Here is a 27,826-nt window from a genome sequence, read left to right on the forward strand (position 1 = left end):
GGATTAAAGATTTCTAGTGAAGAGAGAAGATGTTAATTACAATAAATCAGACTGTTATCCAAGTCTCTGCAGTCCATGCCCCATGTCCATGTCTAGGAGTATCATCCGTCCTTGGCGCGCACGAAAAGTTAAAATATCGCATTGGCCTTGCCGTTTGTTGCCATGAGCCGTGTCACGCATATGCAAGCTGTACCCACCAGTAGCAAGACACCAGAAAAGATCTTCATCCCGGTGTACGATCCATTCCACTTGTCCAAAATTGCACCAGCAATGGGGTTGGTCGTCAAGCCACCGATTGATGAGAACAGATACAATAGCCCAGTCCTGTATCCTATTTGTGGCAGAGGTGAGATCTTGGCGATGATTGGAGTGGCCAAGGCGACATAGGCGCCAGAAGTGCATCCAAAGATGGCGGCAAAGGCAATCAGCGCGCCTATTCCAGATGCGGGTATCCAGAGCGCCAGGATGAAAATGGCCGACAGAAGACAAACAAAGATGAAGATGTTGTACACGCCAACCTTGTCCGAAAGCGCGCCGGAGCCCAAGCGGCCAATGACACTTCCAGCATTGAGGATTGCGATCAGATACTGTGCGAGGCTCGATGCGACACCCTTTGACAAGGCTTCAACCGTGATGTAGTTGATGGGAATAAAGATGCCAAATGTGAGAAATAGGACACCAACACAAATAAAGATGAACTTGATGTCGGTAAAGGGCTCATGCAAATCCTTGCGGGACATGGTTTTGGGGTTTGGAGGGAAGCGTGCACGAACAGTGAGGTTTCCGATGATGAGAAGACCGAGTATCAGAAACGCACAAATCCGCATCGTCCAAGGAAATCCGACTTGAGGAATCAGCCTAGCCACCATGATGGGAAAGATGATGCCGCCAATACTGGAACCGGTGGCAGCAATCCCAAAGGCGGCACCGCGCTTCTTGTCAAACCATGCTGGCAGACAAGATATGGCTGAAGAAAATTTAGTCCATGTATATAACCCATCAAGATGCAATTATGAGACACTCACCAGGCTGGAAAATTGCAGCAACACCAATCGCACTGCAGACACCCTGCGAGAGCAAGATTTGATAATAGCTGTGAGACAAGGAACACATCATAAGACCAAAGACATGTAGAAATGAGCCGACCAGAAGGATATATCGAGGCCCAGATAAGTCGAATATGCGCCCCACGACAGGACCCTAGCTCTATAGTATTAGTCTCGCCTTTCTTTCTTGAAGAGCGTGGCTGTTCGATCATTTGGTAGAGTTACTTACACCGAAAAACATGAAAAATATTTGGAGCGATGGAATCCAGGAAACAGCAGTAGCTGAATAATCCTTGAGCAAAACGCTTTCATAGTAACCTTGGAAGACACCTATACCTGCACGTGGGATTTAGCACAGGAGGACGAGAAATGATTTGCGTGAAGACCGGCCCATCGAATTTCCTTTTCATGTATCTTTTGCTTTCTTTTTTTCTTCTTTTTTTTTTTCTTTGGAAAGAGCAAGTAATTGCGCCACAAGGTCGTTGTACTTACTGTTGATCCAGCCGAAACTACAAAAGGCGACACACCAAACTCCCAAGACTGTTAGCCAAGCTTTGCTGCCTCCATCCGGGGCGGGGCTTTTCCATCCAACAGCCTCATCCGCTGCAGAAGAATCGGTCGCGTTTTCCCGATTGTCGTCTATCTCGAATTTGTTTGAACCTGTAGGCTGTGATTGATCCTGCGAAGAGTCTGGCTCCTTATCCTTGAGATGCGACATGGCGAAGGCTAGGCAAATAAAGTAGGAACAAAAAAATATAAATAAAGTTAAAAAGTGAGAAGATTGGTGATCTCTATTGGAACAGAATAGGAAAGGAGTCTGAAAAGGAAAGACTGATAGAGAACTCCTGTGATGTCTAAATCTATTCGCGATCGAAATGTTGAGATACCGTTGCTGACAATTGAAAGGACCTGTCATCTCTTTTTTATTTTCTCATGCCGGGAGGATTTTCTCTCGGTCTTTGGCGAATGGCCGAGCGGGGGATTTACATCACGTGGCCGAATGTACATACGCGAGCCCCCTTGTCGAAGAGGCGACTCTCACTGGCGGACCGTCATTTGATTACATTTGGATATGTACCTCGGATTTATGAAACAGGCGAATTACGCCTCAAGAAATGAAGGAATGCATTGCTCGCTCAACTTTTGGATGTGCTATTTAGTGGCGGTCACTAGAGCCGTCGGTTCAAGACTGCTAGCGGATGCAGAGTTTTATTCGTTTTCTCATACGACTAGTATCCAAGTGAAGAATAAAATCAAAGATGATCTACACCTACGAAAAGAATGTGTGAATCCAAATAGGCTCAGAAAGCCCTTCCCGTTGTGTAACCCGAAGGGTGCCACACTACACAGCCACGGTGTGGCACATCATTTTCATATTGTACCAAAGTTTATTTAATCTTATCTCAGCGAACTCGGGCATTGGGTGTACATCATAGCTACGGCCAGGACATTCCGTCCATATTCAAGCTTTGTTGAAACGTGGTCCAGTCCATGGAAAACAGTGGATCTTCAAGGTCAGATGTTGTTCCCTCCAGCGACACGTCTGCATCATGATTCTCTTGTCTAGCCTCTCTTTCTAACCCTGCATGTGGAGGGCTGTGGTCCGGTGAGCCTACAAATTGTAAGTTGTTCTGAGTATGCGTTCGTAGACCAGCCACCTTTTCCTTCAGCTTGCATAATATGGACCATCTCGTTCCCATGTCTGGAATGATACTGGTCTCCTCGATACTAGCAAAGCTGCGTAACACGATCTGCCAAGCCCAATCCGTTGAAGACTGTGTCGAACTCGTATACATCCTCCACAGTATGAACGTAAGCAGTTCATAAGGTGGATAGCTCGAGGTATGCCACGTATAACTTGTATAGATCTCGTCGAGAACCAATTCCAAGCTTGCATCCAGAAGTTCACACGCCCGAATAAAGAGCGCATCGCTCTCGGCGTCGTAATTTCTGGCCTCGCCCTTGGCGTCTTCGCGGCCGTTGTTCTGTTTATGGCGGAGCAGTCGTTCCTGGCACTGCCATTCCAATTTGTCAAGTATCATTTTGGTCAGGTTACTAAATAGTCGCTGGATAGGGATATGAGGATTGTGATTGGAAAAGAACTTTTTCTCGAGCTCAGCTCTTGTTCGGTCAATTGCCTCCTGTGTAGCTGGGAGTTTCTCTGAGTAAGACTCCAAATCGGCACACAACAAAAGCTGAGCAACTGCCTCTCCAGCTATATGAATATGACAAATGGATAAGAGGGGTGTTGATTCGGCGAACCCAATGTGCTCCTGCGGCATACTTGTGGTTTGGGGGCTCATGTCTCGATCGTCAATATTTAGTGGCAAGCGAGCGTCTCCCAGATAGCGATTGCCTGTAGTCCACATGCCTTGATCCTCCAGTGTACGGCTGTCCGTGGAGATGATCTTCCACCACAGGCGATGTCGCATTTCTTGATCGAAAGGGGATAGATTGAAAAGTTTTCCATCCCGATGAATGCCCATCAGCTGTGCAGCCCGAATTACCATGCCGTTTAGAGTCCAGATTGAACGACCAGAGCCAAACCGCCGAAATGCAGCGATGAATATGGCCATCGCCTGTAGAGCTTGCATAGTGGGCTGATCCAGAAAGTCTGCCTGGCTTAAGCTTATTTCGATGCCCCGCTTGAATCTCTCCAACTCGGCTTCGTGGTCCTGATTCAAGCAGCTCGCAACGTCTCGCAAGGTACTAGTGAGGGCCGAAAAATAAATCGCAAACAAAAGAGCACGCAGGTCTGGCTTGACATCATGAGGCTCGTTAATGGCCGCGTACACAATCGGCTGCACAGTCGGTATATGAAGAATCTTGAACATTGGATCGACATTTAGAATAAAGGTCTGCCACAGCTGAATGGCACGCCGGCGAGTAGGGAGTAGGCTCTCAAAGTTGTCAACATATGCAGCTTGGCTGATAGGATGTAAAAGAGAAAACGGCTGAAGTACAGGACCTGGAGTATCCACATTGGAAGAGTTCTGCGGACTGGTCATGGCGGAGCGCATCTCCTCCTCCTAACGTCGCGATGAGTAATATGTTCGTTCTGAAAAGCATTGAGGGATGATTTGCAGAAATTCAGGTCAGGTTCAGTACCTTTTCCAGGATATGTGAGAGTACATGGTCATTCACATATCGTACCATATTGCCGTCCTTGACAAGCAGGCCGGTAAAGTTGGACGGGCCGTGGCTTGGATGCCGATGACTTAAGTTACCCTCCAAAGAGGACGATCGCACTCTGGAGGGTCGTTCGTCTTGATCGTGATTCCTTTTTCGCTTGAGAGAATTCGAGACAATCTGTTCAAGTCTTTCGACTTGTTCCACAAGCGACGTGGAGGCTTCCTTCCGGGGCCGCCGCTTGGCACGCTCTGGCCCCGGATAACGACACGATTCCACGTTACCAGACTTGACGCAGGTGGAACATGGAATTGACTTATCGCAACGGATTTTCTTCTGATGGCATCGGATGCATGAGCGCTCGACGTTGTAGCGCCTCGCACCACCAGCACGTGGTGGAGGCTGTGGAGTCTCGGACCCTCCAAGGACAGTCGCATCGGCCATCTCACAACCACAGTTGGGGTCCGATAGCTCTCGCTATTGTGGCTGCTATGAGGATCCGGAGGACGGTGGATGTCGTCCTCGACACATTGGCAGCGGCCTTTGGATGTAAGTTTTTGGTTGCATGCTTCGGCTATTCGGTCATTCGAAAGGCCGCTCGGTTGTTCGGCCGTTCGGCTGTTCGATCCGTCATTTGGGCGGTTCGGTCATCCAAGATCTCCGAACTTCCGAGACACTAGGTGCACTACTACTAACAAACACTTACTGGATGCCGATCTTGCAACAATTCCTAGAACAACAAGGTGTGTGTTGATGTTGATGCTCAAGAGAAAAGGTTTAGCTGCAGCTGGCGTCGTTGTTGCTTTTGCCCGTCTTCAGCACTAGGTTCGCGCCTGCCAACACTAACCAACGGACCTCGACCGGTATGTATCTACTTTGTTAAACGTCGCAATACTTTCAACGAGCCTCGTTCAGATACTAGAGCAAGGACATGTACATTTGGAAGACTGCTTGTTGCGCTTTATTTCTGATTGTCCCGATCTCTCAAGTCAAAGTCGCGTGATGATGACGTTCAGCCTGGCGGGCTGCTTGGACATAGACGAGTGCACACTGGGTACACAATCCACACGATAATCACAAGCTCCATCCCTCCTCAGAAGCAGACTTATAACCCAGGGGTTCCCAAAACAGTTCGCACAGACTATCTGCGTTTCTTCCTGTCCAGAGGGATGATCTCATCCGGCTTACCGAATCCTATTTGCACAGGGCCATCAACACCCATCTTGCCCCGTTCCATCGACGTCGCAAGGATCCCAAAGCGCAACTTTGTCGTTTTCAACGTCTTGTCCAGTGGCTTACATCCCATGCCGTTCCCACGAGCGAGCTCGTCGAGCGTTGGGTTCCTCGTGTTCTGCAGCACAGCCGAGAAATTGGTGCTGTGACTAACACCATTGATAAAGAATGCGCGAGCACCAATGGCTACGCTAAACAGGGTGAAGCCAAAGGCGAAGCCATAGGCGATGAGTAGATTTCTCGGGTTGTACCAATACACGTTGTGCCTAAAGGGAGCGATGACAGTCGTGTTGTATCCCTGGCCTTCCAAGGACCTAGATCGCGTAGTCAAGGTGGTTAGCGGGCGAATCATGGGTGTATTGTCTCATTGGTCGGCGACTCACCAGAATTGTTTGTCACTAAAGAAGCTCAAGGTGATGTTCCTTGACAATTGCTCAATCAAGTCGCCTAGGCTCATTCCCTGAGAAAGAGCTTGGTCCTCCTCAGTTACGATGGGTTTGCCCGGAGCTTGTCTTCCCATCTTTAACGTCCCCGTGACCTGCGGCGTGGTCAAATTCAAAGCACCAATCATGCCCGTCTTTAAAATATCCGTTTTGAAGACAGTGGGAACTGCATTGACTTTGGGGTTAGGGTCGGGTCGAAGATCGTGGACAATGGCGCCTTCCAGGAGACTAAAGATCAGGTGGATAATCATCTCGTAGGCGGTTCTTGAGTGAGAATCAGACCAGTTCTGGCTGTAATCTCCCAGCGGTGCCAAGGTCGTGTTGGATTTGTGGACTGTGATCTCTTGTTTTTGCATGTGGGTTGTAAATGTACCGCGGAATGTGGCATTCCAAGTGCGGCATGCCCAACTCCCATGGTCAGAGTAGACCCAGAATCTGTCGACTTGAGGTCCTGCCGCGTCACTGGCTTCACTGGGCGTGGTGCTTACAATGCCACTGATAAAAGTGCCATAGTCAAACGTCTCATTGGGATTTCCAGCACCGTCCATGAAATGTTCGTGGGGTCTGAAGAGAAGATATTTGACGTTACCGGCGTTGGATGAATTTATCAGTGACTGATACCAATTGGATGTATGGTGAACAATTTTTCCCATGATGCCAGACTCACTGCTGTTCAGACTCCCGCAAGTGATAAGAGGCCCCAGAAACTTTGAGTTGTAGGCTGCATTGGGGGTGCTGTTGACAAGAGCCGGCATTGAGAGCACCGCAGCACCTGAATAAGTTGCGGTGAACAGCCGTTGAGTGGCTGGTGAGACCTCGCCATTCTTGTTGGGATCCAAGGATGTCGCGGCCAAATGGTATCCAGAGAGATTCAGGGTTGGTGCGTTAATGTCATAAAGACGAGTTTCGCTTTTGGGAACAACCGAAAGCGTGGCCGGGGGAATGGTCATGGCCAGAGGAATTGACCTTCATTGCATGACGTCTTCAGTCAACCGATTGTTCAAACTTGTCAAGGGAACTGCCACATACCATGCAATAAGCCCAAGCAAGAATCCTGCCTTGACTTTGCTAAACAGCTCCCAGCTCACCAGTTTGATGATACTGTTAGCGGCGGCAAAGGCTGAATCTATACCTCGAACACTCAGAGATCGTTTTCTAAAGACTGTATAAATATGTTGGGTGTACGCAGTCCCGACTGCTGCGGTGAAAGTGCTCTTGGTCAAGAACGCCAATCCGCTACCCAATCTGATTGGCCACTCCTGTATGTTTGGTGGCGGGACTTGCTGTCCTGTCAGATAGGAGTAGTAGAAGTGGTGAATAAGAGCAAAACTTGTGCCGGATAGAAAGCATACTACCATCAGTGTGGGAGCTCGCCAATGGATTCCCTTGGATGGGGCAGGGGTAGGGGACAGGGGTTTGGCTAGATATTCTGTGAATTCGTCGATCTCCTCAATCAATGTGCTGTCTGATTCTCGTCTCAATGTGCTGTCCGATGCTCGTCGCAATGGCTTATACGACGTAGGAGCCCACGGATTCTTGTTAGTCGGCATCATGGTCTTTGCATCAGTATTAGTTGTAAAATGCTATGATGAATAAAAGGGGATGAGACAAGCCCGGTTTCCCACAGGATCTTTCAGCATTCATATGTTATTTTCCATTCCCAGTTGGCGTCTTGGCGTTTTTACACATAAGTCATAAGCCTTCGGCTGTAAACTTCTATTCATTAGCGCAACCCTCGTGGTAACCTCCTCATAGCTGTGGTAGATGAGGGTAGCATGGGCATTTCATGTGATTTTAGGTGTTTATCTAGGCTTCACAAGCGCGACGAGCTGGAGCACAGGATCCAATGGAATACGCAAACAGTTCAAGGTTGCAATCGTCCGTGATGGTCAAATTTACTTGTAGCACTCAACCATTGCAATACAACAGGTTTACCAACAAAAGGCCTCGCCATAGGTCGGCCATGTCTTGCTAATACTGAAACTAGACTGGCGATAGTTACCGCGGCGTCTGCCGCCTTGCGCCAGGGCATCGCCGTCTTCAAAGCAGGACGCTGGCCGTCGAATTGATGATCCTTGGTCTAAAAAGGCCTTGCGAGAGTGTTGGAATTTCAACGGTTGGCCCCATTTGAGCGCGTGTGTTGGCATCTCCTCAATTGCGTAGCAAGAAGCATAGTCATCTCTGTTTCGTCACGTCTGGCAGGACGCCTCGAACGTGTTTTCTGGGGGGCGAAAACCCACTCTCAAGCTAGCGGCGCCATCCTGCGGCTGTGTGCGATTCTAGATGGTATATTGACTTTTCCCAAGCAGCATTTAGGATCTAGGTTTCGCCCACGTGTCTTGGCTCACTGCTCCCCGCAAATTAGTTGAGCTGTCCAAATGTTTTGGAAGCTTGACAAATACTAAGCTTAGACATCTGCCTCTATTGCCCAAGCATTTCGGTGGTTATCCATATGCGGTGATTATTTTCATTTGATTATTTGAGTCTAATTTCGTTGACCTGGTGAAGAATGTGGCTTCTGTCAGCACATGAACATGCTCCCACATTTGCCGATCTATTGCCTTTGCCCAAAAGGCGAATGACTTGGCGCATCTCAAGAGAGTTTTTACATGTTGTCTATCTTGGGTCTGAAAGTGGCTTGATGGTAGATATCTGCTATAATTTACAGTACCAGCGACCTGGAGTTGCGGGGCATCTCAGCCTGTCGTAGCGCCAAGCAGCTCGGGAGCTACAGGTCAGCCCTATCACAATTGGTATTTTGCTACGATGCAGACGAACGACCTACACCAAGTTCTTGACATGTCTTTCGAATTGCCGCTTGTGACTCTTTGCCAAACCCTGCCATTTCTAGTACTGCTGCATTACAACGGAAATCTTGATATAGAAACGGGTAGAGTTTATGCCTACATTTATCTAGGTTTACCTCCCCTCTTCGCAATGCCTACTGCGGCGTCTGGCGAGACGCTATCGGAACGAGCGAGTCGCCTCCTAGGTGTAGACTTGGACACCTGGTTGTCGACACAACTGAGTAGGCTAAATTGGAATCGCTCCAACTATTAGGCCTGGGCATTGATATGGATCAGAATCTGACCCTCAGCCAACAAAGAAAAGCCGGAATGAACAAATTGCACAAGCTCAGCGGTAAGTGGCATTTTAATGCATCTGCTCCCGCTGGTTTGGGCGCGTTGGAGCTCTTTACTGGGCTGACCCCGCACACCCGGCAGCAAACATCGCCAACGGACACAGAGCTACATTCAAGCTCTAGAGGAGGAGGTTATTCGCCTTCGAGGTGTTGAACTATCTCTCAAGGATGAATTAGAGAAAGCACGAGCCCAGCTCCGAGAGAGCAAATCAAAAACCCCAGTATCAGACTCACCAAGGACTACACCAAGTCCCCCCACAACCAGCCCAGAGCCAATTGTGGTGCAATGGGATGAGCTGTATCGGATATCACCCGAGCCGGCTTGCTGCATCAAAGCCGCCGAAAACGCTCCCCCGGAGCTGGCACGGACAAATACCAATGATCGTGTCATACAGGATACCCAACCTCCCCCGCCTCCGTCATGGGCAGATGCTTTCTCTCCTGGGTCGGCTGTCGCAAGTGAGAGCTTATCGGCGATGAAGGATGTGGAAGTCAATGAAACCTTGCTTAGCCTTGAGATGGGAGTACAATGCATTCTTCGGTAAGGAAAATTTATTCCAGGCACTCAAATTTCCTCGACAATGATGTCTGTGTTCTGACTGGGGCTGTTATAGACTGGAAACGCCTTGTCTCCCTCACCTACGGAATGCCATGGTCATGGAACCACAAAGGGAGGGATACCTAGAGGCACCATACAACTTTGGGACGAACCACGCTTATAATTTATCGACGCGCCTCATCAACGAGTATACCTCCCCTTCCTCGCCGGGAGGTGCTCGTATCGCAGCTCATGATCTAGACAATTTACTGCAAGCTAGTACGCGGCTGCAGCTGGTCGATGAGTTGACGCCAGTTCAGGTCTGGGCTCTGGTCTGTAAACTCGATAGCATCTGTCGCATTGACCCAGTGCTGGTGACTGCCATGTTCGACGAGTTGTCCAACTACAGCTACTGTAACAGGTTCGTACCCTTCTACTCCTTGTCCTATACCAGACTTGCTAAACAAGCTCTCGTAATTTTGGCAGTTTTGGAGCAGCTATCACCAAAGCCACCATCAAAGCAGGTTTTCAACATTTCTTGGGTTGGTCCGACGATATATGAGCGGGCCATCGGGGTTTTCAGAGAGGGTTCTTTTGGTTAGTCTGTTCTAGCCGACGGGCCTTTTCTTTTCTCTCTCCTGAACTACCATGCTTCTGATTTAGTGACATTACCACCTACGAGAGACGAATTCGAATGTTATAAATGCTGATACTCAGCCTGTGCCCCAAGCACTACATATCTGCTAGTTTGGCTGGGAAAGTGAGTGGAAATAAAGAAATTGGACTGTCCGTTGACACGGAATAGAATGATCAAGTCAGTGACAATACGATGTAAATCTGGGCGCTGCACACTGCAGCTCCTCTTCTTTGTGTTCTGCTTTTATTTGGTCAGCATCATGAGTTCTCGTGTTCTATCGCCCTGGCGTGTTATAGCCCACAACACACAACTCAAGGGATCTGGGCAAGATTCGGGGCAGATATATGCACAAAGCTATAGGAATGAGCCAGGACCCATCGCGTTACGCTCAGTATGTCCACACCTGTGGAGACTTGAAGGAAAACAGCCGAATTGAAGAGCTAGTCAATGGATTAAAGAAAGTGCAGGTTAAATGGCTAGACATGAGTGATGTTTCCAAGATTTTATGTCAAGTCCAAGCATCAATTCACTGGTTGAAATTTGACCCTGTAGAAACTCCGAAAACTCCATAAGAATCAGGTCCAAGCGGCCGCTAAAAACGGTTTCAGGGTCTAGCATCGGACTTTAGCACAAGCAAGCACTGCAAGCAAATTTCATCCCCAAATCGATGATGCAACTCCACTGAAGATAGGCCGCCCCCCTGATCGGCGATAAGACGGCGGGAATGTCGCGGCGTTAGAAAAAATGAAATTAGATACCGTCATGGGGGTTTTTTTTTTTTTTTTGCCGGTCCCTCTTCCCATCAATATATACATGTATCAATTCGCAACTTTGGGAATCATGTATACATAATTGGCGCAGACCCCTTAGAATCTTGGCAGTCTGCAATTGTTCCTGATAATTGAGGCTGACAAGAAACTCTAAAAAAAATGTCTTCCCAAAGTCAAACCGAGGCCCCGCAACCTCGGCGCCGGGACGGCTCGAGGCTCGGCCGCAGTCTCGACTGGACGCCACCGTGGTTGAGGTGGGACGAGACGGCGAACCACGATCTGACATGGACGCGCAACCTTATTTTTGGCTGTGTAAGTCCCTTGCCAAGCCTCGATACCTACCTATGCATCTCATCTCGCAACTACAATAGACATCACGTTCATGGGGAAGGACAAACCATCGCTAACGTACCCATTTCCCTTTAGGCTGCTGCTTTTAGTGTGGCCAATCTCTACTACAGTCATCCTATTCTCAATGTCTTGGCAGATGACTTTCAGGTCAGCGACGAGCGCGCGTCGCTGGTGCCGACCATAATGCAGGCCGGCTACGCTGGAGGTCTGCTGTTTGTTATTCCCATTGGTGATATCGTCCGTCGACGGCCTCTTATTCTTGGCCTCATCTTTTGCACAACTTTTATCGTAAGTCAAATTCCACCCCTGGGAAAACCCCCGTAGCTATGTTTGCTATTTGATCATTACTAACGTGTGAAACAGTGGTTGGGATTGACTCTAACGCGATCATTCTCCGTTTTCCTGGGCTTGTCCTTCATCGTTGGCGTATTGACGGTAACGCCACAGCTCATGTTCCCGTTGGTCGTCCAATATGCGCCCCAAAGGCACCGGGCGACCATGATTTCCATCGTCATGTCGGGTCTGTTCTTTGGCATCCTGATTGCGCGTCTGCTCGCCGGTATCATTACGCAGTACAGCTCGTGGCGGAGCGTCTATTGGATGTCGTTTGGCCTGCAGATCGCCATCTACGTCCTCCTCTTCCTGTACATGCCCGACTACCCGGTGCTCCGACCCGGCGGCTCGTACCCCCAGGCCCTGCTCACTATTATCAAGATGCCGTTCAAGCATCCCGTCTTGACGCAGTGTGGCTTCATTGCCTTTTGCACCATGGGCATGTTCACCTCGTTCTGGACCACGTTGACCTTTCAGTTGGCGGGAGACCCGTTCAACTTGTCGACCTTGGCCATTGGCCTTTTCGCCCTTGTCGGCATCTCGCCCGTGTGCCTCAATCCCGTCGTGTCCAAACTCTTGACCTCGCGCATCCATCCGAGCGGAACTCAGATCATTGCTATTCTCGTCACTCTTACCGCAGTGTTGATCGGCACCTTTGTCGGGACCTTTTCGCTCGCCGGCCCGGTGATCTGGGCTTTCCTGGGCGACCTGGGCATGAACACCATTGTCGTGGCGAACCGAATGGCCTTCGCCAATGTCGACCCCACGGCGCAAAACGCCGTAAACTCGGTCTACATGGTAATGACTTTTTGCGGCCAACTCTTTGGAACTGCCGTCGGCAATAATCTGTACGCCGATGGAGGTTGGATACGTAGTGGTGCCTTGAGCATTGGCTTGATGGGTGCGGCCCTGCTTTTAGTATTGCTGCGCGGACCCCACGAGACGGGCTGGATTGGCTGGGGTGGAGGATGGGATCTCAGAAACAAGTCGGTCACTGAGAAGACCCCGTCGCAGCCTACCCAAGATGTCGAGTCCAGTGGACATCCTGCAACGAAAGAGCCAGAGCAGACAGAGAAATCATCGACTGCCCATCCAAGCTCGACCGACGATGACATGAACAATGCATCGCCTGAGATAAAGGCTTAGTACTTGTAAATATAGATAAAACTTTTAAATATAGATAAATGGATAGATACAAATTTTGAGCTAGCATGACGATTAATACCCACCATTTCGAGCAGAGCGCAACATGAATCATTAAATACATGCAAGGCGGCAACCACGTAATTGTGCATCTCTGCAGCGCGCTGGAAGTACCACGTCTACATACGGTCAAGATTGGTGCAATCATACGCGGCACATAGCATGACACAGCAGAACTCGGCGTTCGAAATTACAGCCAACGATACGCGAGCGGCATGTCATTCCTACATCGGATTAGATTTTCTCAGCAGGCCAATCGCAGCCGTCTGATCACTTGCAATAACTATGACGTTGAGAAGTCAGTTCGAAAAAAGGGCTCAATTGACGACATAGAGATTGATTCCATCAATACATTTTATCTTTCGAGTTGCGGTCTACGAGTCCGTCCCTGGGTTGAAATGGTTAGTGCCAATTGCCTGCGATAGCGACTTAGTGCCCACAATCGCTACCTATCTTGCGTAATATACTGCCTATTACATGTCACATACTACAAGTTACACGATCCATGACACCACAATATGCCGTGTCATATACGTAGATGTCCAAGGTACTACGCACGTAATACAAATATCGCATTTGGAACAACCATGGCTTTTTTTTTTCCCCCCATCCAAATTCTCCGTCAGCAAGAGAGTCCAGGGGCGCTTGTCACCGAAAGACAACCAAAGGGCGCGAAAATGGCGTCTTTACAAGGGTTACCCGTATCTCGCAGCACCATTTTTGCCAGGCGCCAACTGATCCACTTTACAGCCGAAGCCGGCTTATGCAAGCAACGCGGGTCGTCTCAAAATCACAAATCGAGAATGCGCCGCATCCTCTCTCCTCTCTTGCTTTTCTGATATAGGCAAAGTTGTCAGAAGCTGGTTTCGAAGCCGAGAGGATTGAATCGGATTTAAAAGCGGACAACGCCACACGGGCCAATACCATGGACGAAACGCAGCCGCTACTCCCCGCTGAGGCGGTCCCGCCCACAACCCTGGACGCTCACCATGATCAGACCTCCGACAAGAATCTCGTCACCTTTGACCCCCAGGGTGACGAGGAAAATCCTTTAGATTGGCCAGAGGCTTACAAATGGTGCATTGTCGGATTGATGGCCTTTATGGCCTTTACTGTGTACGTTTGCTTGCTGCGTCTCTTTTTTGGGACACTCTTTTCTGTCGAAAACTTTGATATAGTGTTGGCATGGGCATGCCTAAAGTTTCCATCTGATAATGCCATTTTCCATATGATAATGCTAATTGGACGCCATTTTTAGTACCTTTACCTGCATCTCTGTCGTACCTGTCGCAAATCGCATTGTAGCGGATCTGGATGACGGGCGAACCAGCAAGTCGGCCAGCGTTCTCCTGGTCACAATCTGGGAGCTAGGCGAGGCCGCCGGACCGCTCTTAATCGCGCCACTGTCGGAAATGTATGGCCGCTACCCAGTCATGAATGCTGTAAGCAAATTCCCAGGATCCCTTGGAGATTTCGAATGGTATAGGAGGAGATGATTCCGGTTTGATGTAGCAATGAATGCGTCAGCATTGCGCACAAGAAGAAAAATCCTTTCAATGGGACATGGTCGCTTGGAACGAACATCAATTGCTCACACATGTTACAGTGCAATGTAGGCTTCATCTTGACGACTCTCTTGGCAGTCCTTTCTGAGAACAGCACCATGTTCATTGCGGCTAGAGCACTGACTGGTGTCGTGGTGGCCACCAATGTGCTGAATCCTGCCATTGTGGGTGACATATTCGTCACTGAGCGTAGGGGCTCTGCGATGAGTCTGATCTCGCTAGCTCCACTGACCGGAGGCGCTGTCGGGCCTCTAATCAGTGTTGCTGTTTCCGAAACCCTTGGATGGCGGGCTGTGTGCTGGATGAGTATCATACTGGCGGGTATTGCAGAGATTGGATTCCTTACCTGCTTCCGCGAGACGTACAAGGTGCCCATATTGAACCGTAAAGCTGCCAGGCTAAGACAGGAGACTGGAAATGACAAATTGAGGAGTGTGTACGACGAGGGTGCGCATAGTATTGCAAAGCTGCGCGAGGCTATCATGAGACCCCTGCTGGTGCTTTCCCAGTCTCTCGTCCTGCAGCTCGCGGCTCTTTGTGGCTCTGTCACTTTCACGTTTTTCTACATCATCTCGACAACCCTGCCGGATATTGTCGAAGGAGAATTTCACCTCGACCCAGCGACATCCGGAGCAGCTTTCATCTTTTTCAGTGAGTACTTTTTTCTGACTGCCCAAGAGCCAGTTCCTTCATTTTCCTTTTCTCCCAAGGCAGCCACATGACTGACAGCTTGATGTTTTAGGTGCTGGCTCAATAACCATTGCTCTCGTCTTGAACCGTGCTCTCGACAAGGTTTTTGTCAAGCTTCGCGACGCCAATGATGGCGTGGATAGGCCCGAGTTCCGGCTGCCCTTCGTCATCTTGGGGGGTTTCCTATTTCCCCTCGCTATCGCCTTTTACGGGTGGGTTCCTGCGCTGTCACTGCAGGTACCGTATCTGTACCTGGCCATCACCCTGTTTGGCGCCACCCTGCAGTTTTCCTTCATGCCCCTAATGACGTACGTCGTCGATGCCTTTGGGCTGTACTCTGCTTCGGCGCTTACAGCCATGATCGTGACGCGCTGTCTCATGAGTACCTTCCTGCCTCTCCTCGCAAAGCCATTGATTGACTCGTTTGGCTACGGATGGGGATTCACCGTTCTGGGCGCCATGATGCTGAGTCTTGCGCCCATACCAATTGCAATCTTCAGATATGGTCACCGCTGGCGGCAGTGGACAAAGTATACCAAGGACGAATAGATTCATACGCTAAGGACTAGAGCATGAACTTTTTAAACAAACACATGAGTCAAAAACTTGATTTCGTTATTTTTTTTTTTTTTTTTTTTTTTTACGGTGCATACATGGAAATCATGACCCAAATCTCAACTTCAGCCTTCAGATCGCCGACTTGCCTTGACAAGAAATTCTTCAAGGTGCTCCAATGTCAGCACCATAAATCCCTCTTATGCTTCCCTGGAGGCCCTCTTACTACGGGAACTTGCTCTAGTGACTGGCCTGGATGTTTCTTCGCCACCGTTCTCAAAGTCGAGAACGTAGACGAGAACGTAGAGGCCTCAAGAATAGCGGGGGCAACGGGCCACAACCGATTGCAGGATACTCACGCCTCTCACCACGCAACCGCTAGATGTTACCCTTGCCCATTGACTGTCAGTCATTGGTTCCAGCGAGTTGCCGTTCATGTCATCAATTCATATCAATTCATGTCGTTCATGTCAACTGCTACCGTACATAACGCCAATAATAGAAATTTTAGTAACTATTTTGTAACGTATCCGGCGCTGAGTATGAGGGCTGTCTCTCTAGGTGGGACTACCTGCCCCAACAACACGGTAAAAGTGAGACACCCGGGTACCCTAGTGGCTAGACTTTCATTCCGGACGAGGACACGACTGCCTTATATAGACTTTTTGTTTATGATTGTCCGGGCCGATCATCAGGTTTAAGGTGTACTTTCCATCTTGATACTTACACCTTTAGTTCAGGAAAGGGACGCAAGGTAGAAAAGTATCTTCATTCTTTCCCTTTCAGTAGGGGGATTTCTAGCATAGATAGCCGGGCTCCCCCTCCGGACTTGTCCCTTCTGGAATCCATCCCAGAACCTCCTTGATAACACATCCTCAATCCAACCTGATCACTTGCGTCCATTCACGAAAGCTTCAAGAACCTCGATTTCCAATGTCCCAAATGTTTATATATTCAGTTTTAAGTCAATTAAAAACTTTTCGTTCCATATTTATATCCCTAAAAACGCCATCATAGATGTCCTTCACCCATCTTTTTTCTCCCTTGTCTCAAATTTGAGCTTCTTTTATAGCTCAATGTTGGTTTAATGCTCCAATATCACCATTCAACAGAGCTGACTGCATATGTGCCAACACAGACTTCATTCATGTCCATTACCCGTTTCTTGAGCATGCACACTCGATCCAGCGGGAATCGCCACGCATACATCCACCCAACATAATTTTCGACGACTAGCAGAAATTCAAAGAAGCTACTAGCACACCCATCTCAGGCTCAACTGCCGTCCGTCTCCATCCCTAGTCCGCAGAGCCATGCGCTGCCTACAATCCCAGCTCTCCCTTTTGCCACAGACAACAACCATCACCGTATCCGAGAGCCTCCCCAAGAGAGAGAAAACCGATTGGAAGGCCCTCAATAGCGATCGATACTGGATCTGGGCCTGACGCCCTTTTGTAGTTTCAAAAATTGTGAGTAGTTTATTTCCCTCTAGTTCTCGCAATCTATTTCTTAAAGGCTTCTTGTATTATTTCTTTCGTGGTATTGTTTTGTGGTATTCTTTCGTATGCTATGAAAGTTTACCAGGTGCAAGACTGGAATAAGAAATAAATTCTAATTACTTGGAAATTTAGGAAATATATGAAGAGAGAAAAGCGTACACAAGCTCCTGGAGGTCCTCGAAACTAGAAGGAGGAGTTCCTCGAAACTCCTTAGAGAGAGACTACAGGAGAACCTCGTATGATGTCTGAGGTGATCCGACATATGCTCGTGGAGAGGACGCTACTTGGCAATTTGCACTCTTCTTTTGATTTAAATCCCTGTTGGAGGTTCTAACTCTTGCGTCTTTTGTGTTTGTGACTTGGGGCTTTGCGTCTATGGGTTTCTCAGTATAGGCTTAAAGAGGCATGGGCCACGGCGCATTGGTGTTTGAAGCATACATGGTACTCAACTGGATAGAAGCAGTTTGGTTCGTCCAGTTCTCGTTGAACAATTTCGTCAGAATCAATATATACATAGTGCATAGCTACAGTCTCCCCGATCAAGTGCTTTCTCTGCCTGCAATGAACTCCCTGATGGTACCGCTCGAGGCTTGTAGCTATTAGAAATGAATCGCCTTCCTTGACCTGTTGTCCAAGTCTGTCAACCCCAATACATGCCTCTTAGAAAGGCTTGCCTGTTGGCTTAGGTCCCTACTCGAGTGTTAGTATTAGCGTCCCGCTCAGGTCTAGCCACTTGTCATCCTTTCTTCTTTCCGCCCTTCCCCCTCCATGTCTCCTTTCTGCTTTTCCCTTTCTTCTTGTTCTTCTCTCTCTCCAACTCGATCGTTGATGTATCAAAGACTTACAGGAGGCTTTCCCGTGGCTGCGTTTTCGGCATGGTCAGTCTGATGCCAAAAAAGTACTGTACAAATGAACTTGGGAGACTTACGCTTGGGGTGGTGTCCGTGGTGAGGCTTGCCAGAGGGCTTGCCAGAAGGCTTTCCAGGGTGGAACTTGCCGTTGCCGAGACCCAGGATGGGCTCAGGGTGGGAGGTGGCTAAAAGAAGAAAACATCATTTAGAATTTGGCATTGGGGCGAAAAGAGAAAAGAAAAAGATGGGGTTAGAGTATCAAACTTACGCTTGGCGCCACCCTTGCCAGTTGCTGAAAGGGGATAATGTCAATCTCTCATGTCTTCAGATATATGTCATTTTCTTGATTTTCACTCACGCTTGGGGCCAGGCTTGCCGGTGGCTAATGTCACAGTCAGTTACATATCATGGCATGATTGGTGACGAGGTACTTACGCTTAGGACCGCCCTTTCCAGTGGCTTGAAAGTTGTCAATATAACTGCTCAATACTAGACTCATCTACCAATGGTTACTCACGCTTGGGTCCGTGGGGCTATCAAACATCACGTTAGCATTATGTTACCCAGAGCCAGCCATGTGCATTGCATGGACGCATGGCCAAATGATGAGATAAGACTCACCTCGTGGGGAGGACCAGACGGCTTTGGGTGAGGGTGGTGGTGGTGAGGCTCGCCAGAGGGGAAGGGAGCCGGACCAGAGGGCTTGAGGCCTTGGACCTCACCCTCGACAGCGGGCAGGGCATTGCCAAGGGCAGCGAGTGCCATCAAGACCAAGTAAAACTTCATTTTGACTTTTGTTTTCTCTGTTTTTCCTGACGATAAAGAATGCTGATTTTTCCTTGTTCAATGAAGGTGGTGAGAAACGAATGCACTGCAGAACTCCTGATTTCAAGAAGAGGAGGAGAAAACGGATACTGGGTGGATATTCTTCTTATAGATGGGACGAAGCCCTCCTCGGGACTTGCAAGTTCAAATGCGGTCAGTATGGCGTATAATCACATGATGGAGCACACTCTACTTGTTTTTTTCATCTCATCCTCTGTTCTTCTTCTCTATTTTCCCCATATGAGCGGAGCGGATGGGCGATCTCCTATAGCCCGTATCCCGTTCTTGGCAGGTCCCACGGGTACTCTATCCCTGCCCTGCCCTCCCTCCCCATGCAGAGACATGTTCCCTTCCAGGGGCGGGCGGACAAACGCCCACAGGCTGCCAACCATCCAACTGCTACTCAATCTTGTCTTGGCGCTAGAGTTTCGCCTAGGCAAAGAGTTATATTGTCACTGTAACCTCGTGCCAAGACTTTGCAAATGAAACATTAATTAATCATACTCTTTATAGAATGCTCTTTTGTCGGGCTTGACATCACCGCCACATGGTTCTAGACTCCGAACCGATGGATGTTCGCAATTATTTCCGAAGATCCGAGATGAACAGTATAGATTGTCTTGGCTCTAGGTAGATGATTGCTGTTATTCCATATTGTCATCGTGCTTGCTTCTTGGCATTCCATGTACGGGTCATGGTAATTGCTTTGCAACCCGACTCACAAAAGTTGACACGTTCAATTAATAACCCCGCACTTGAGATGCAAAATAGAGTTGAAAAATGGATCCCAATTGCCTAGTACCACTGTTTCAAGATCCATGGCCAACGGTAGTATCCAAGATGATGAATGGTTCAAAGCGATGCAGTCGACTCTCGAGGCTCTACAAGTCTCCGAGCCGACCGAAGTAGCGAAAAAGCTTGGCCTTGAACCATTGCCGCTTTGGGACAGGGACCTGTTGAATTAGTGATAGTGGTATGCGATCAATATAGGCAGGTGAAGGGAAGGGGCGGTAAAGTTGGAGGACCCGTTCCATCTACGCGAGCCAACGGAGTGATTGGCTCTGTGCGGAGACTATAACCGTTTTGGTCAGTATTGCGGGTGGGGAGTTGATCAAGAGGTCACATCTGCCGGTCCGCCACGGACTGACTGGTCGCAAGATGCCCAGATGTATATGCGAAACTCCTGGTCTATTCGGCGGCATGGCCAAAGGAGCAAGTCCAAGATGTAGAGGGTGTCGATCAAAGTTTGTGCTCAACGGCAACATCAGTCGGCCACGAGTTTGAATGGCTGGCTACCGTTGCATCAATTCAGCCGCAGCTGCCTCTTGGCGTTCGCCTCGTCGACTCAAACATCAATGTGCAGAATAATACACCAATTGTCTTGTCATGGTAAGCTGGAGAGTCGATGCCGTCGGACGGGCATGCAGATCCTAGTTTCCGCGAAAGACTCTTACCCAGAATAACGATCGCTTACTAGGTTCTATTGGCAGCAGGACGACGTAACACTTTTCACATGGAATGAACAGCACATATACGAATAAGAGGCAATGCTTGCGATGACGTGGTATATTGGGTCGTGCAAGAGAGTCGTGAAAAGAAGGATCAACCTAGAAGGAGATATCGACCCAGGCTATATATGTATATCGGTAAAACGGCTTGTGTTCCGATGATTATCTAAGAAGAAGAAACAGATGTACCAGGTAAAAACTCCGCTAATGCTTTCGTGCTATTCCAATTTTTTTTTTCCGGACCGAACAATGAGTTGAGAAATCAAGACAATCTGAGATGCCGTACATGCAGGATTGAGAATGAGGCCCCAACTTCGAAGCCCCATGGGCGACAGGCTAGGCCATGTTTATACGATCTCGCGGCTATCTTCTGATTTGCAAGAAGTTGATGGTTTGCCATTGGCAGTCGCTGTAGATCGTTCAAAGTTGTTGTATGGTCGGTTCCGCAGGGCAGCGCGGATCACGGACTCGGGACGTTGTGCCCAGGCGTGATAGCTCGAGTCACTGTACGGGAACAGGACCTTGTTGCGTGAAGACTCGACGTATTGAGCCATGCGAGGCTTGGGCTTGGCGGCAATGGTCTCGAGATCATCCATGACCTGCTTGCAGTACAACTCGAGAGGCAGATCGTTGACGTCGGAGCCAAAGGGGTTCTCAATCTCACGACCGATGAAGAGAATTCCGAGAATGATGTACGCAGCGACGATGCTGGCCGGAATAGTAATCCACTCCAGTGTGCCGACAAGTTGGAAGGGCAGAACGAGGATGTAAGCCCAAGTGATCTGAGAGAAGGCAATGGTATAGGCGATGGGCAGTGGGGTGTTTAGGACACGCTCGGTTCCAGTGAGAACGTCGTTGAGAGTTGCGATACCGTTGTCTATATGGCCATTAGCTCAAGTTCTTGGCACGATTGTAGAAGCTCTACGAGGGAACTTACAAAGATTGGTCTGGGTCATGGGAATCGGCAGTTGGCCATTGGCAACCACTTCGTCTGCGTACGCACTAAGATAGCACAGGATCTCGAGTGGAAGGTTACCGGTGGGACTGGTCGCCTTCTTGATCGTCTTACGAGGGTTTGAAGCAGCAAAAGAGACACCAAGTCGATCACCAAAGTCCTTGAACATGTTGGGCTTCTTTGCCTGATAGGGGTGTTCCTCCGTGGCACTCTTGGCAAACGTCTCGAGATGGTCAATAAGCTCGCCGAGACCTTGGTAGTTGCTGTAAGGTTCGAATCGCAGTTTGTGCTTCAGGGCCACAGAAAACGCAACAAGCATGTTCATAGCAGTACTGATTTGTCTGAGTTAGCCCAAGAATTTTCGAGAACCGAATGTCACCCAACCTGGTCGAAAGTGAACTTACAGCTTGCCCAGGAGATCCTGCTTTTGAAAGTCAGGACGCTCATTCACATGAACCCAAAACACACGTCCCAGCGTCTGGCAAGTGAGTGTCAATGTACCCCAGTACCGGCGACCCTCGGCATATCTTTCGTAGGCGGTGGAACTTCGGAAAGAGAGACCCATGCTGACGACGAAACCAGTGATTGTCAGGAGAACACTGCCTACACTGAGGTCGATGTTATCGTACAACATGGTGACGGCAGTGATCCATGTTGACCATGCGGCAACGAAAAGTAGGGGCACAATCATCTTTGGGGTGATGGAACCGTGCATCTGGAGGAAGAGTGGCCATTTCGAATGCTTGGCCAGATCTCGGGGTCCCGACTATAGACGTTTAAGTTAGCAATTCTTGTATTTGAACGGTTGCAACCGTGTCTCACTTACAAAGTAGTCATCCAGGTCAAGATGTGTATTCCTTCTGCTAAAAGGATTTGGTGTGTTGGCACGTGGGGAGATGGGATATTCCTCCTCGACTGTGGCAGTAGGTAGTCGTTCTACCTTGATCGGAGGTGGGTTGGTACCGGTTGCACCGTGAGCGCCGCCGTGGACATTGCCGCCGTTGACCGAGGCGGGCTCAGCTCCGTGAGCGCCACCACCACCGCCCGCATGACCATTGGCAGCACCACCTCCAGCACCACCACCACCTCCTCCTCCTCCTCCGCCGCCGCCGCCGCCAGTGCCGGCTCCGCCTCCGTCTTCACCCATTGCAACTAGAGGTGAGAGTGAACGATGGATCGAAAATTATTCGGTTTTGTGGGTCTCGTCGCAACTTGGACTGTAAGTCGCGAGCACGAAAGCTTGAGGTTCTGTTCTTCAAGGTCTAGTGAAACACCAATTGGTATTCTTTTGGGATCGACCCAAGAGAAACGCCAGACGGGTTGCTTTTATAGCCTAGGTACAGAGCAAGGAAAAAGTGAAAAAGAGAGGGTAAGGAGCGTGAGAAGTAGGTATTAATAGAAGCTGCGGAGAAGAACTGGGCAAATAGCTAAAAAGACAATAGCTTCTTTCCAGTCTCGCAAAGAGAGGAAGGATCAACAAGAGGAATGAAGGAGAGAAGAAGGACAAGAGAGCTGCCAAACGGGGCCTATCCCCGGCGAAGTGCGGATGATATCTTTTTTTACTTCCACTGCCCAGCACTAACTCCGAACAGGTCCAGGGAATCCACTGCGCAGCTTCCCAGCGGACGCTCGCTGGCTTTGCTAGGGAGTCCACCCCCCATAAAGTTGTGCGGCCATGGTTCGACTGCCGATCCGTGACCCCCCTGTTCGAGTTCCTGGTTCCTCCTCTTGCCTGCCTGAAATCTTGGGAAATGCTTCGGGTTCCTGGTTGGCACCTGGGCCATGGCCAGTGTTTGGTCTGTGATGTGGCAGCCATTTCCCTGGCCAAGCTTTCAAGACAGAAGCCAGCGCCAGCGCAACGCCCAAGCACCTACCTACCATGCACGCTGCTCAGAAGGCTGCCTCCCTCCAATCCCTCTGCACGAGTAAAGACCTCATTGGGATAATCTTTGAGCAAGAGGGCAGCGGCTTCTTTCCCTGTGCAGTGTGCACGACAAGCCGAGGGCGTCGAGGTTGCGACTTTTGAAACAGACGAACAGGCCAGGGGCGCTGACCAAGACACCAAGCGACCGAATGGGAGTTTGCGGGCTACGTGGGTAGGTGACCGTAGCTCCCGCGGTAGGGCTTGGCTGTCAGGGGTACGCATAGTGTATTCCATACTAAAAAACTTCCCATCAAAGCAGCGAGTAGCCCGCCAAGACCCAAACATAAGCAAGCGGCCGCGTATTTTCCTTCTTTTTTTCCCCTTCGTGTTCTTTCCAGGGGCTTGCATGGAAACAATTTTGTCCCTTTTGAGTTGGTCAAGACCGCGACAGTCTCAGGTAGGCAGCATTTTTCAAGCGACGCGAGTTGAGAGGATGCATTGTGTGTTTCATGACGGAAACATTTGCAGTGGCAGGCAATTGGAAAAGGACTCTCAGGTACCGTCCTGATCTGATCACACACACATCAATCACATCACTTCTCGATCGCTCTCGTGGGTCTGGGGTAGTAACCCACCCATCTAAATTTTTCTTTTGTTCTTCGTTTTCCTTGACCTCTTCTTTTTGATCTAGCACCTCGTGTCCATGCAATTGATAATAACACTTGACTGCCACATGCTTGCCTACGTGTACAGAGTATATCATGCGTTGCTTGATTGCGTATAAAGCTCCAATGTATGTTCCTGGATCAAGGTAGTAAAATAGCAAGAACAAGAAAAAAGCACACCTCCATTGTGGCAGTGCCGCTAGTCGTGTGCAACTTCACCACGTTACACGGCTGAGTAATGTAGATGCTAGACCGCGATCCGCGGTTCTAGATGGAGTCTAGCACGAGTCTAGACATGGAATGGTCGAACCATCGGTAACTGGTCCCCGACCTTCAGATGAATTCGCGAATCCCAATCAATGGAGACCCTAAGAATTGATTGGGACGAGGATGGGGACTGTCAGTTTGCACACGATTCCTACGATCCACCAGTGTCTGAAAAGACTCCATTTCCTACTGCATGACTCGGCCGCGGACTTTGGCTGCGGCCGTCTGTGGTCGTGTTCTAAATTAGGAAAAAGATGCACATTTTCAAGAGAGTGAGAAAGAAGAAGAAATATAGCGAGGTCCAAATGGCGCACCTTGGCACCAGTGAATGGAACAGTCCACGCATTCTATGCACCTCAGCTCGCTGCAAGCACCTGGCACTGACATGAAAGTCCTACATCATGGTTGAAGCGCGACGCAGGAGTAGGGGGGTTTTACAATTCTGGGCACAATACACAATGCTCTGATTTGTTGCAGATATAATTCAGCGCTTCTGCTGGTCAGCATCCCAAGATAACAATCTGACGGGATGCACTCGCGTACCTGAGGTGGCTTGAAGGATTTTAAAGAATAGCACAGGATCCATGGCAAGCAAGCGCCCCCAAACCCAGCCGGAAGTGTCCGTCCCTCCATCCTTTCGCCCAAAGGATCGCGTCTGGGGAAAAGGTTGTGTGCACCACCGTTCAGCCTCATTCTCAACTTCAGATGGCGTGGCTAGCCAGGGAGATTCCTGGCAAAACGCATATGCGGGGGAAGAACAGATCCCACCAGCAAAAATCAAAAAGCCGTTCGGACCAGCCCGCCACCATGTTAGGTAGTATAACACAACAAATAGAAGCAAGACTGGACTCTGGCCTCAAATTCGTTCTTGGGAATAATTCAGACTATTTGAGCGATGATCAGAAGAGTTAGCTGCTTCCGACGGTACATCATACCGTTGGCAAGTGCGTATAATGCGCAATGCTGCTCAGTCATCAGCCCATGGCGGCGCGCTTAATTCGTCACGCGTACGTATGCGAACCTCGAGTGCTAAGCCAGGAGGTCCTTGCAGAGCGAAAGCTAAGACGTGGTTTTCGTAATCGCGAATATAGTGCGATTAGATCCGACTATATTATGAAAATATACGAGGACCTGCTGATCAATGGACACGGAGGCATATATGCTCTGTACATCTCAATCAAACAGTCTCACACCACCCATTACGGGTCTACTCAAGTAGATCAAGTGGCTGACAGGCACTTCACTGGATTCATGGCAACTCGTGGCGAATTTCCTATATCAATGCTATCTAGGTGTATTAATCCACCTCATCTAATGATATTGCTATCATTTCCTCATTTCTTTTCGCCATCTTCTTGCAAACACGCCCCGAGAAGAACAATCAGACCCCCAGTAACCCAAAGCCCCAAACCAGCCAAAAACTATTCAAACATTGAAGCCCAATTGAAGGGCAGAAATCACAATGTCATGCCTCATAATCTATCATCTCGTCCAAACACCCAAAAACAAACAAATCCGGAAATGCAAACCTTGAACCCCGATTTCTACGCGATATACGCCTGTTGAATGCAATGACCACTTACTTACTTACACCCTCGTCTCAGTCCTGAAGGACAGCACGCTCTCCAGTCGGTTCGATTTCTCGTCATCGTCCTTCTTCTTCTTCTTGAACATGTTCTTCAACATGCTCTCCTTGCTCTTGCCACGAATAACCACGTCGATAGTGTTCTCCCTGTCTTTCGAACCGTCTTCAAGCAGCATGGTTCCGCGCCGCGACGACTTTTCTGTTCTCTCTGACCGCTTCGATGCAGAAGAACGGTGGCTACGATGACTGCGCTCGCTACCCGCTTCGCTCTGCGAGTCCTTGAAGTCGCGACTGCTCTGCCTGTCGGGGATGCTCACGTCATCCGCATGGTGGCTCTTGCTGCTCCTTGTCGACTTGTGGCTCTTGGACGACTTGTGCGTCTTGGTGGTTCTCGTAGTGCGCGCACTCCGCACGGACTGGGCATCATCCAGGTTGTACTGGCTGCGCATGGCGTCGGGGGTAATGAGCTCCAAATCGGCGCTGCTTTGATAGTCATCCTCGCCGGATGGTGCAATGCCACGGCGCCAAGTCTCAATGGTGCTGAGTTCTTCTTCAAGCACCAGTGCCTCGTCGAACTCGGCGCTGTACTCGGTAGGTGGATACGGAAGAACATGATCGCGGCCCATGGGCAGGTCGCCAACTGGGTAATGCATAGGCGGCGCTTGCTGGGCCTCAAAAGCCATGGCCGCCTCGGCCTCCTTTGCCTCCTTGATCCGCTTCACAATCTTCCAGCCGCCAAACATGACAACTGTGACGCCTACAGTCAGACCCGCGGCAATCAGGAACTGCGGACTGGCGAGGAGAGCAAAAACGGCTGGACTACCGGCCTTGATGGCGCCCAGGAACGAGGGCGACATTTTTCCTAGCAAGGTCGAAAGCTCCGCCAGAGTCAATGCGACGGCTGCAGCCGCCTCTGGCCTGGTCTTGAGATGCTCGATCATGTGGTTTGCCGTGTGATGCATGCAGTGCGCCTCAATGAGGAGACCCTCAACTCGCTCCATTAGTGTATGCGCATGCTGCTCCTTCGCTGCGGCCTTGTACGCTGGGTCAAGATCCACACGAGATGCTAGGTCTGGGGGAATGTTGCCATAGGCCAAATTCATATCGATTTCCTTCTCCTTCTTTTTGGTCGTCGGGACCACAGGTTCAGTATGCGAGCGCACCAACTGGTGAGGCATTGCTGGCACCATTTGACCATAGTCCGGAGCCGCGATTGGGTAGTGTTGCATCGTCGGCCGGCTCATGGCCCCCTCCCAAGGGATGGTCTCAGCATATGGAGACTGGTATGCTGCAGGAGCGCGCGAGGGTGCTGTAGAAGAGACCTCGGAGAGGATCTCGAGATTGGTAGCCGTCAAGGCCGACCTCCCCCTCGACCGCGAGCGCTCCTCGGGACGTCTCGAGTGCCTCGAGCGGTGGCTCCGTCGGGAAGATGTGTGAGACTCAACGTCGTCATGCGACACCCGGCGCCCTGGGGCAGGTCTCACGTATTCGACCTCATCGTAGTACTGCGGAACGGCTGCGACGTCGTAGGTGTTGCTGCGCTTAATTGCACGCTCGGCCTTGATGGCCGCCTTCTTCTCTTGATACGATGCCTTGGCCTCTTTGAAAAGACCAAAGAGATGTTTACCCTGCAGGAGTGAAAGGTATAATGTTAGCAGTATACTCTTGCAGTAATTTTTCAGACATCGGCTCTTCTTCTTGTCCCATCCGCAAACATGCTGGCTGGTGGTGTGTTGAAAAGCCCTTTAAGCGCGACAAACGCTGCGATAGTGCTTTAGGGCGGTTGGTGTTGCGGGGTACAGGGAGGCACATAGCACTGCAGGATGACGAGTAGTTGACTTACGTTGCTTATAATCTTCCCCGAGTTGTTGATAATGGTCACCGTCTCAATGGCCATACTTGAAATGGGTTGTTGTTGCTTCGCTTCTTTTGTTCTTATTCCGCACCTCGTTTGCTCTCTTTTGGTTTAGAAGAGGTTATGGTTGCAACTTGAGTCGGACAAAAATGGCGGCGATCGACCGACGGGAGGCCTGGGACGGGAGCTAACTTAATGTAATGTACGATGTAATGTAGGTAACAGGAGAAGCCGCAAACTGGGCAGTACGACACTCTGGCGGTGAGTCTCAGCTGCTAAGCCCTGAAGTGGACAAGGTAACTTGGTCGACTTGAATG

At 49.7% G+C, this 27,826-nt stretch overlaps 10 protein-coding genes across 10 annotated transcripts; 3 read left to right on the forward strand and 7 right to left on the reverse strand.

Annotated features, from left to right (window-relative positions):
* Window positions 1–128: 128 nt before the first annotated feature.
* PFICI_14236 (uncharacterized protein) lies at window positions 129–1,764 on the reverse strand (the record flags this gene model as incomplete). Its single annotated transcript, XM_007842817.1, has 4 exons — window positions 129–967; window positions 1,026–1,200; window positions 1,276–1,382; window positions 1,539–1,764. The coding sequence occupies 4 exons, from the start codon at window positions 1,762–1,764 to the stop codon at window positions 129–131; spliced, it is 1,347 nt and encodes a 448-aa protein (XP_007841008.1).
* Window positions 1,765–2,482: 718 nt separating this feature from the next.
* PFICI_14237 (uncharacterized protein) lies at window positions 2,483–4,054 on the reverse strand (the record flags this gene model as incomplete). The annotated part of the gene is made up of 1 exon (XM_007842818.1): window positions 2,483–4,054. One exon carries the CDS (start codon window positions 4,052–4,054, stop codon window positions 2,483–2,485), a length of 1,572 nt encoding a protein of 523 aa, XP_007841009.1.
* An 82-nt stretch (window positions 4,055–4,136) lies between these two features.
* PFICI_14238 (uncharacterized protein) lies at window positions 4,137–4,619 on the reverse strand (the record flags this gene model as incomplete). Its single annotated transcript, XM_007842819.1, has 1 exon — window positions 4,137–4,619. The coding sequence occupies one exon, from the start codon at window positions 4,617–4,619 to the stop codon at window positions 4,137–4,139; it is 483 nt and encodes a 160-aa protein (XP_007841010.1).
* A 697-nt stretch (window positions 4,620–5,316) lies between these two features.
* On the reverse strand, window positions 5,317–7,401 carry PFICI_14239 (uncharacterized protein; the record flags this gene model as incomplete). Its single annotated transcript, XM_007842820.1, has 3 exons — window positions 5,317–5,722; window positions 5,792–6,817; window positions 6,881–7,401. 3 exons carry the CDS (start codon window positions 7,399–7,401, stop codon window positions 5,317–5,319), a joined length of 1,953 nt encoding a protein of 650 aa, XP_007841011.1.
* Window positions 7,402–8,925: 1,524 nt separating this feature from the next.
* On the forward strand, window positions 8,926–10,093 carry PFICI_14240 (uncharacterized protein; the record flags this gene model as incomplete). The annotated part of the gene is made up of 4 exons (XM_007842821.1): window positions 8,926–8,992; window positions 9,117–9,534; window positions 9,608–9,952; window positions 10,000–10,093. The coding sequence occupies 4 exons, from the start codon at window positions 8,926–8,928 to the stop codon at window positions 10,091–10,093; spliced, it is 924 nt and encodes a 307-aa protein (XP_007841012.1).
* Window positions 10,094–11,097: 1,004 nt separating this feature from the next.
* PFICI_14241 (uncharacterized protein) lies at window positions 11,098–12,768 on the forward strand (the record flags this gene model as incomplete). The annotated part of the gene is made up of 3 exons (XM_007842822.1): window positions 11,098–11,250; window positions 11,365–11,577; window positions 11,653–12,768. 3 exons carry the CDS (start codon window positions 11,098–11,100, stop codon window positions 12,766–12,768), a joined length of 1,482 nt encoding a protein of 493 aa, XP_007841013.1.
* A 982-nt stretch (window positions 12,769–13,750) lies between these two features.
* On the forward strand, window positions 13,751–15,629 carry PFICI_14242 (uncharacterized protein; the record flags this gene model as incomplete). The annotated part of the gene is made up of 4 exons (XM_007842823.1): window positions 13,751–13,941; window positions 14,084–14,267; window positions 14,432–15,041; window positions 15,133–15,629. The coding sequence occupies 4 exons, from the start codon at window positions 13,751–13,753 to the stop codon at window positions 15,627–15,629; spliced, it is 1,482 nt and encodes a 493-aa protein (XP_007841014.1).
* A 2,165-nt stretch (window positions 15,630–17,794) lies between these two features.
* PFICI_14243 (uncharacterized protein) lies at window positions 17,795–18,771 on the reverse strand (the record flags this gene model as incomplete). The annotated part of the gene is made up of 7 exons (XM_007842824.1): window positions 17,795–17,824; window positions 17,980–18,170; window positions 18,254–18,277; window positions 18,344–18,367; window positions 18,421–18,444; window positions 18,503–18,518; window positions 18,607–18,771. 7 exons carry the CDS (start codon window positions 18,769–18,771, stop codon window positions 17,795–17,797), a joined length of 474 nt encoding a protein of 157 aa, XP_007841015.1.
* Window positions 18,772–20,665: 1,894 nt separating this feature from the next.
* Window positions 20,666–22,420, reverse strand: PFICI_14244 (uncharacterized protein; the record flags this gene model as incomplete). The annotated part of the gene is made up of 4 exons (XM_007842825.1): window positions 20,666–21,195; window positions 21,256–21,605; window positions 21,678–22,039; window positions 22,100–22,420. The coding sequence occupies 4 exons, from the start codon at window positions 22,418–22,420 to the stop codon at window positions 20,666–20,668; spliced, it is 1,563 nt and encodes a 520-aa protein (XP_007841016.1).
* A 3,236-nt stretch (window positions 22,421–25,656) lies between these two features.
* PFICI_14245 (uncharacterized protein) lies at window positions 25,657–27,551 on the reverse strand (the record flags this gene model as incomplete). Its single annotated transcript, XM_007842826.1, has 2 exons — window positions 25,657–27,282; window positions 27,498–27,551. The coding sequence occupies 2 exons, from the start codon at window positions 27,549–27,551 to the stop codon at window positions 25,657–25,659; spliced, it is 1,680 nt and encodes a 559-aa protein (XP_007841017.1).
* Window positions 27,552–27,826: the final 275 nt, after the last annotated feature.

The sequence above is a fragment of the Pestalotiopsis fici genome (genome assembly GCF_000516985.1).
Source record: "Pestalotiopsis fici W106-1 unplaced genomic scaffold PFICI_Scf_12, whole genome shotgun sequence".
NCBI lineage: Eukaryota > Fungi > Ascomycota > Sordariomycetes > Amphisphaeriales > Sporocadaceae > Pestalotiopsis > Pestalotiopsis fici.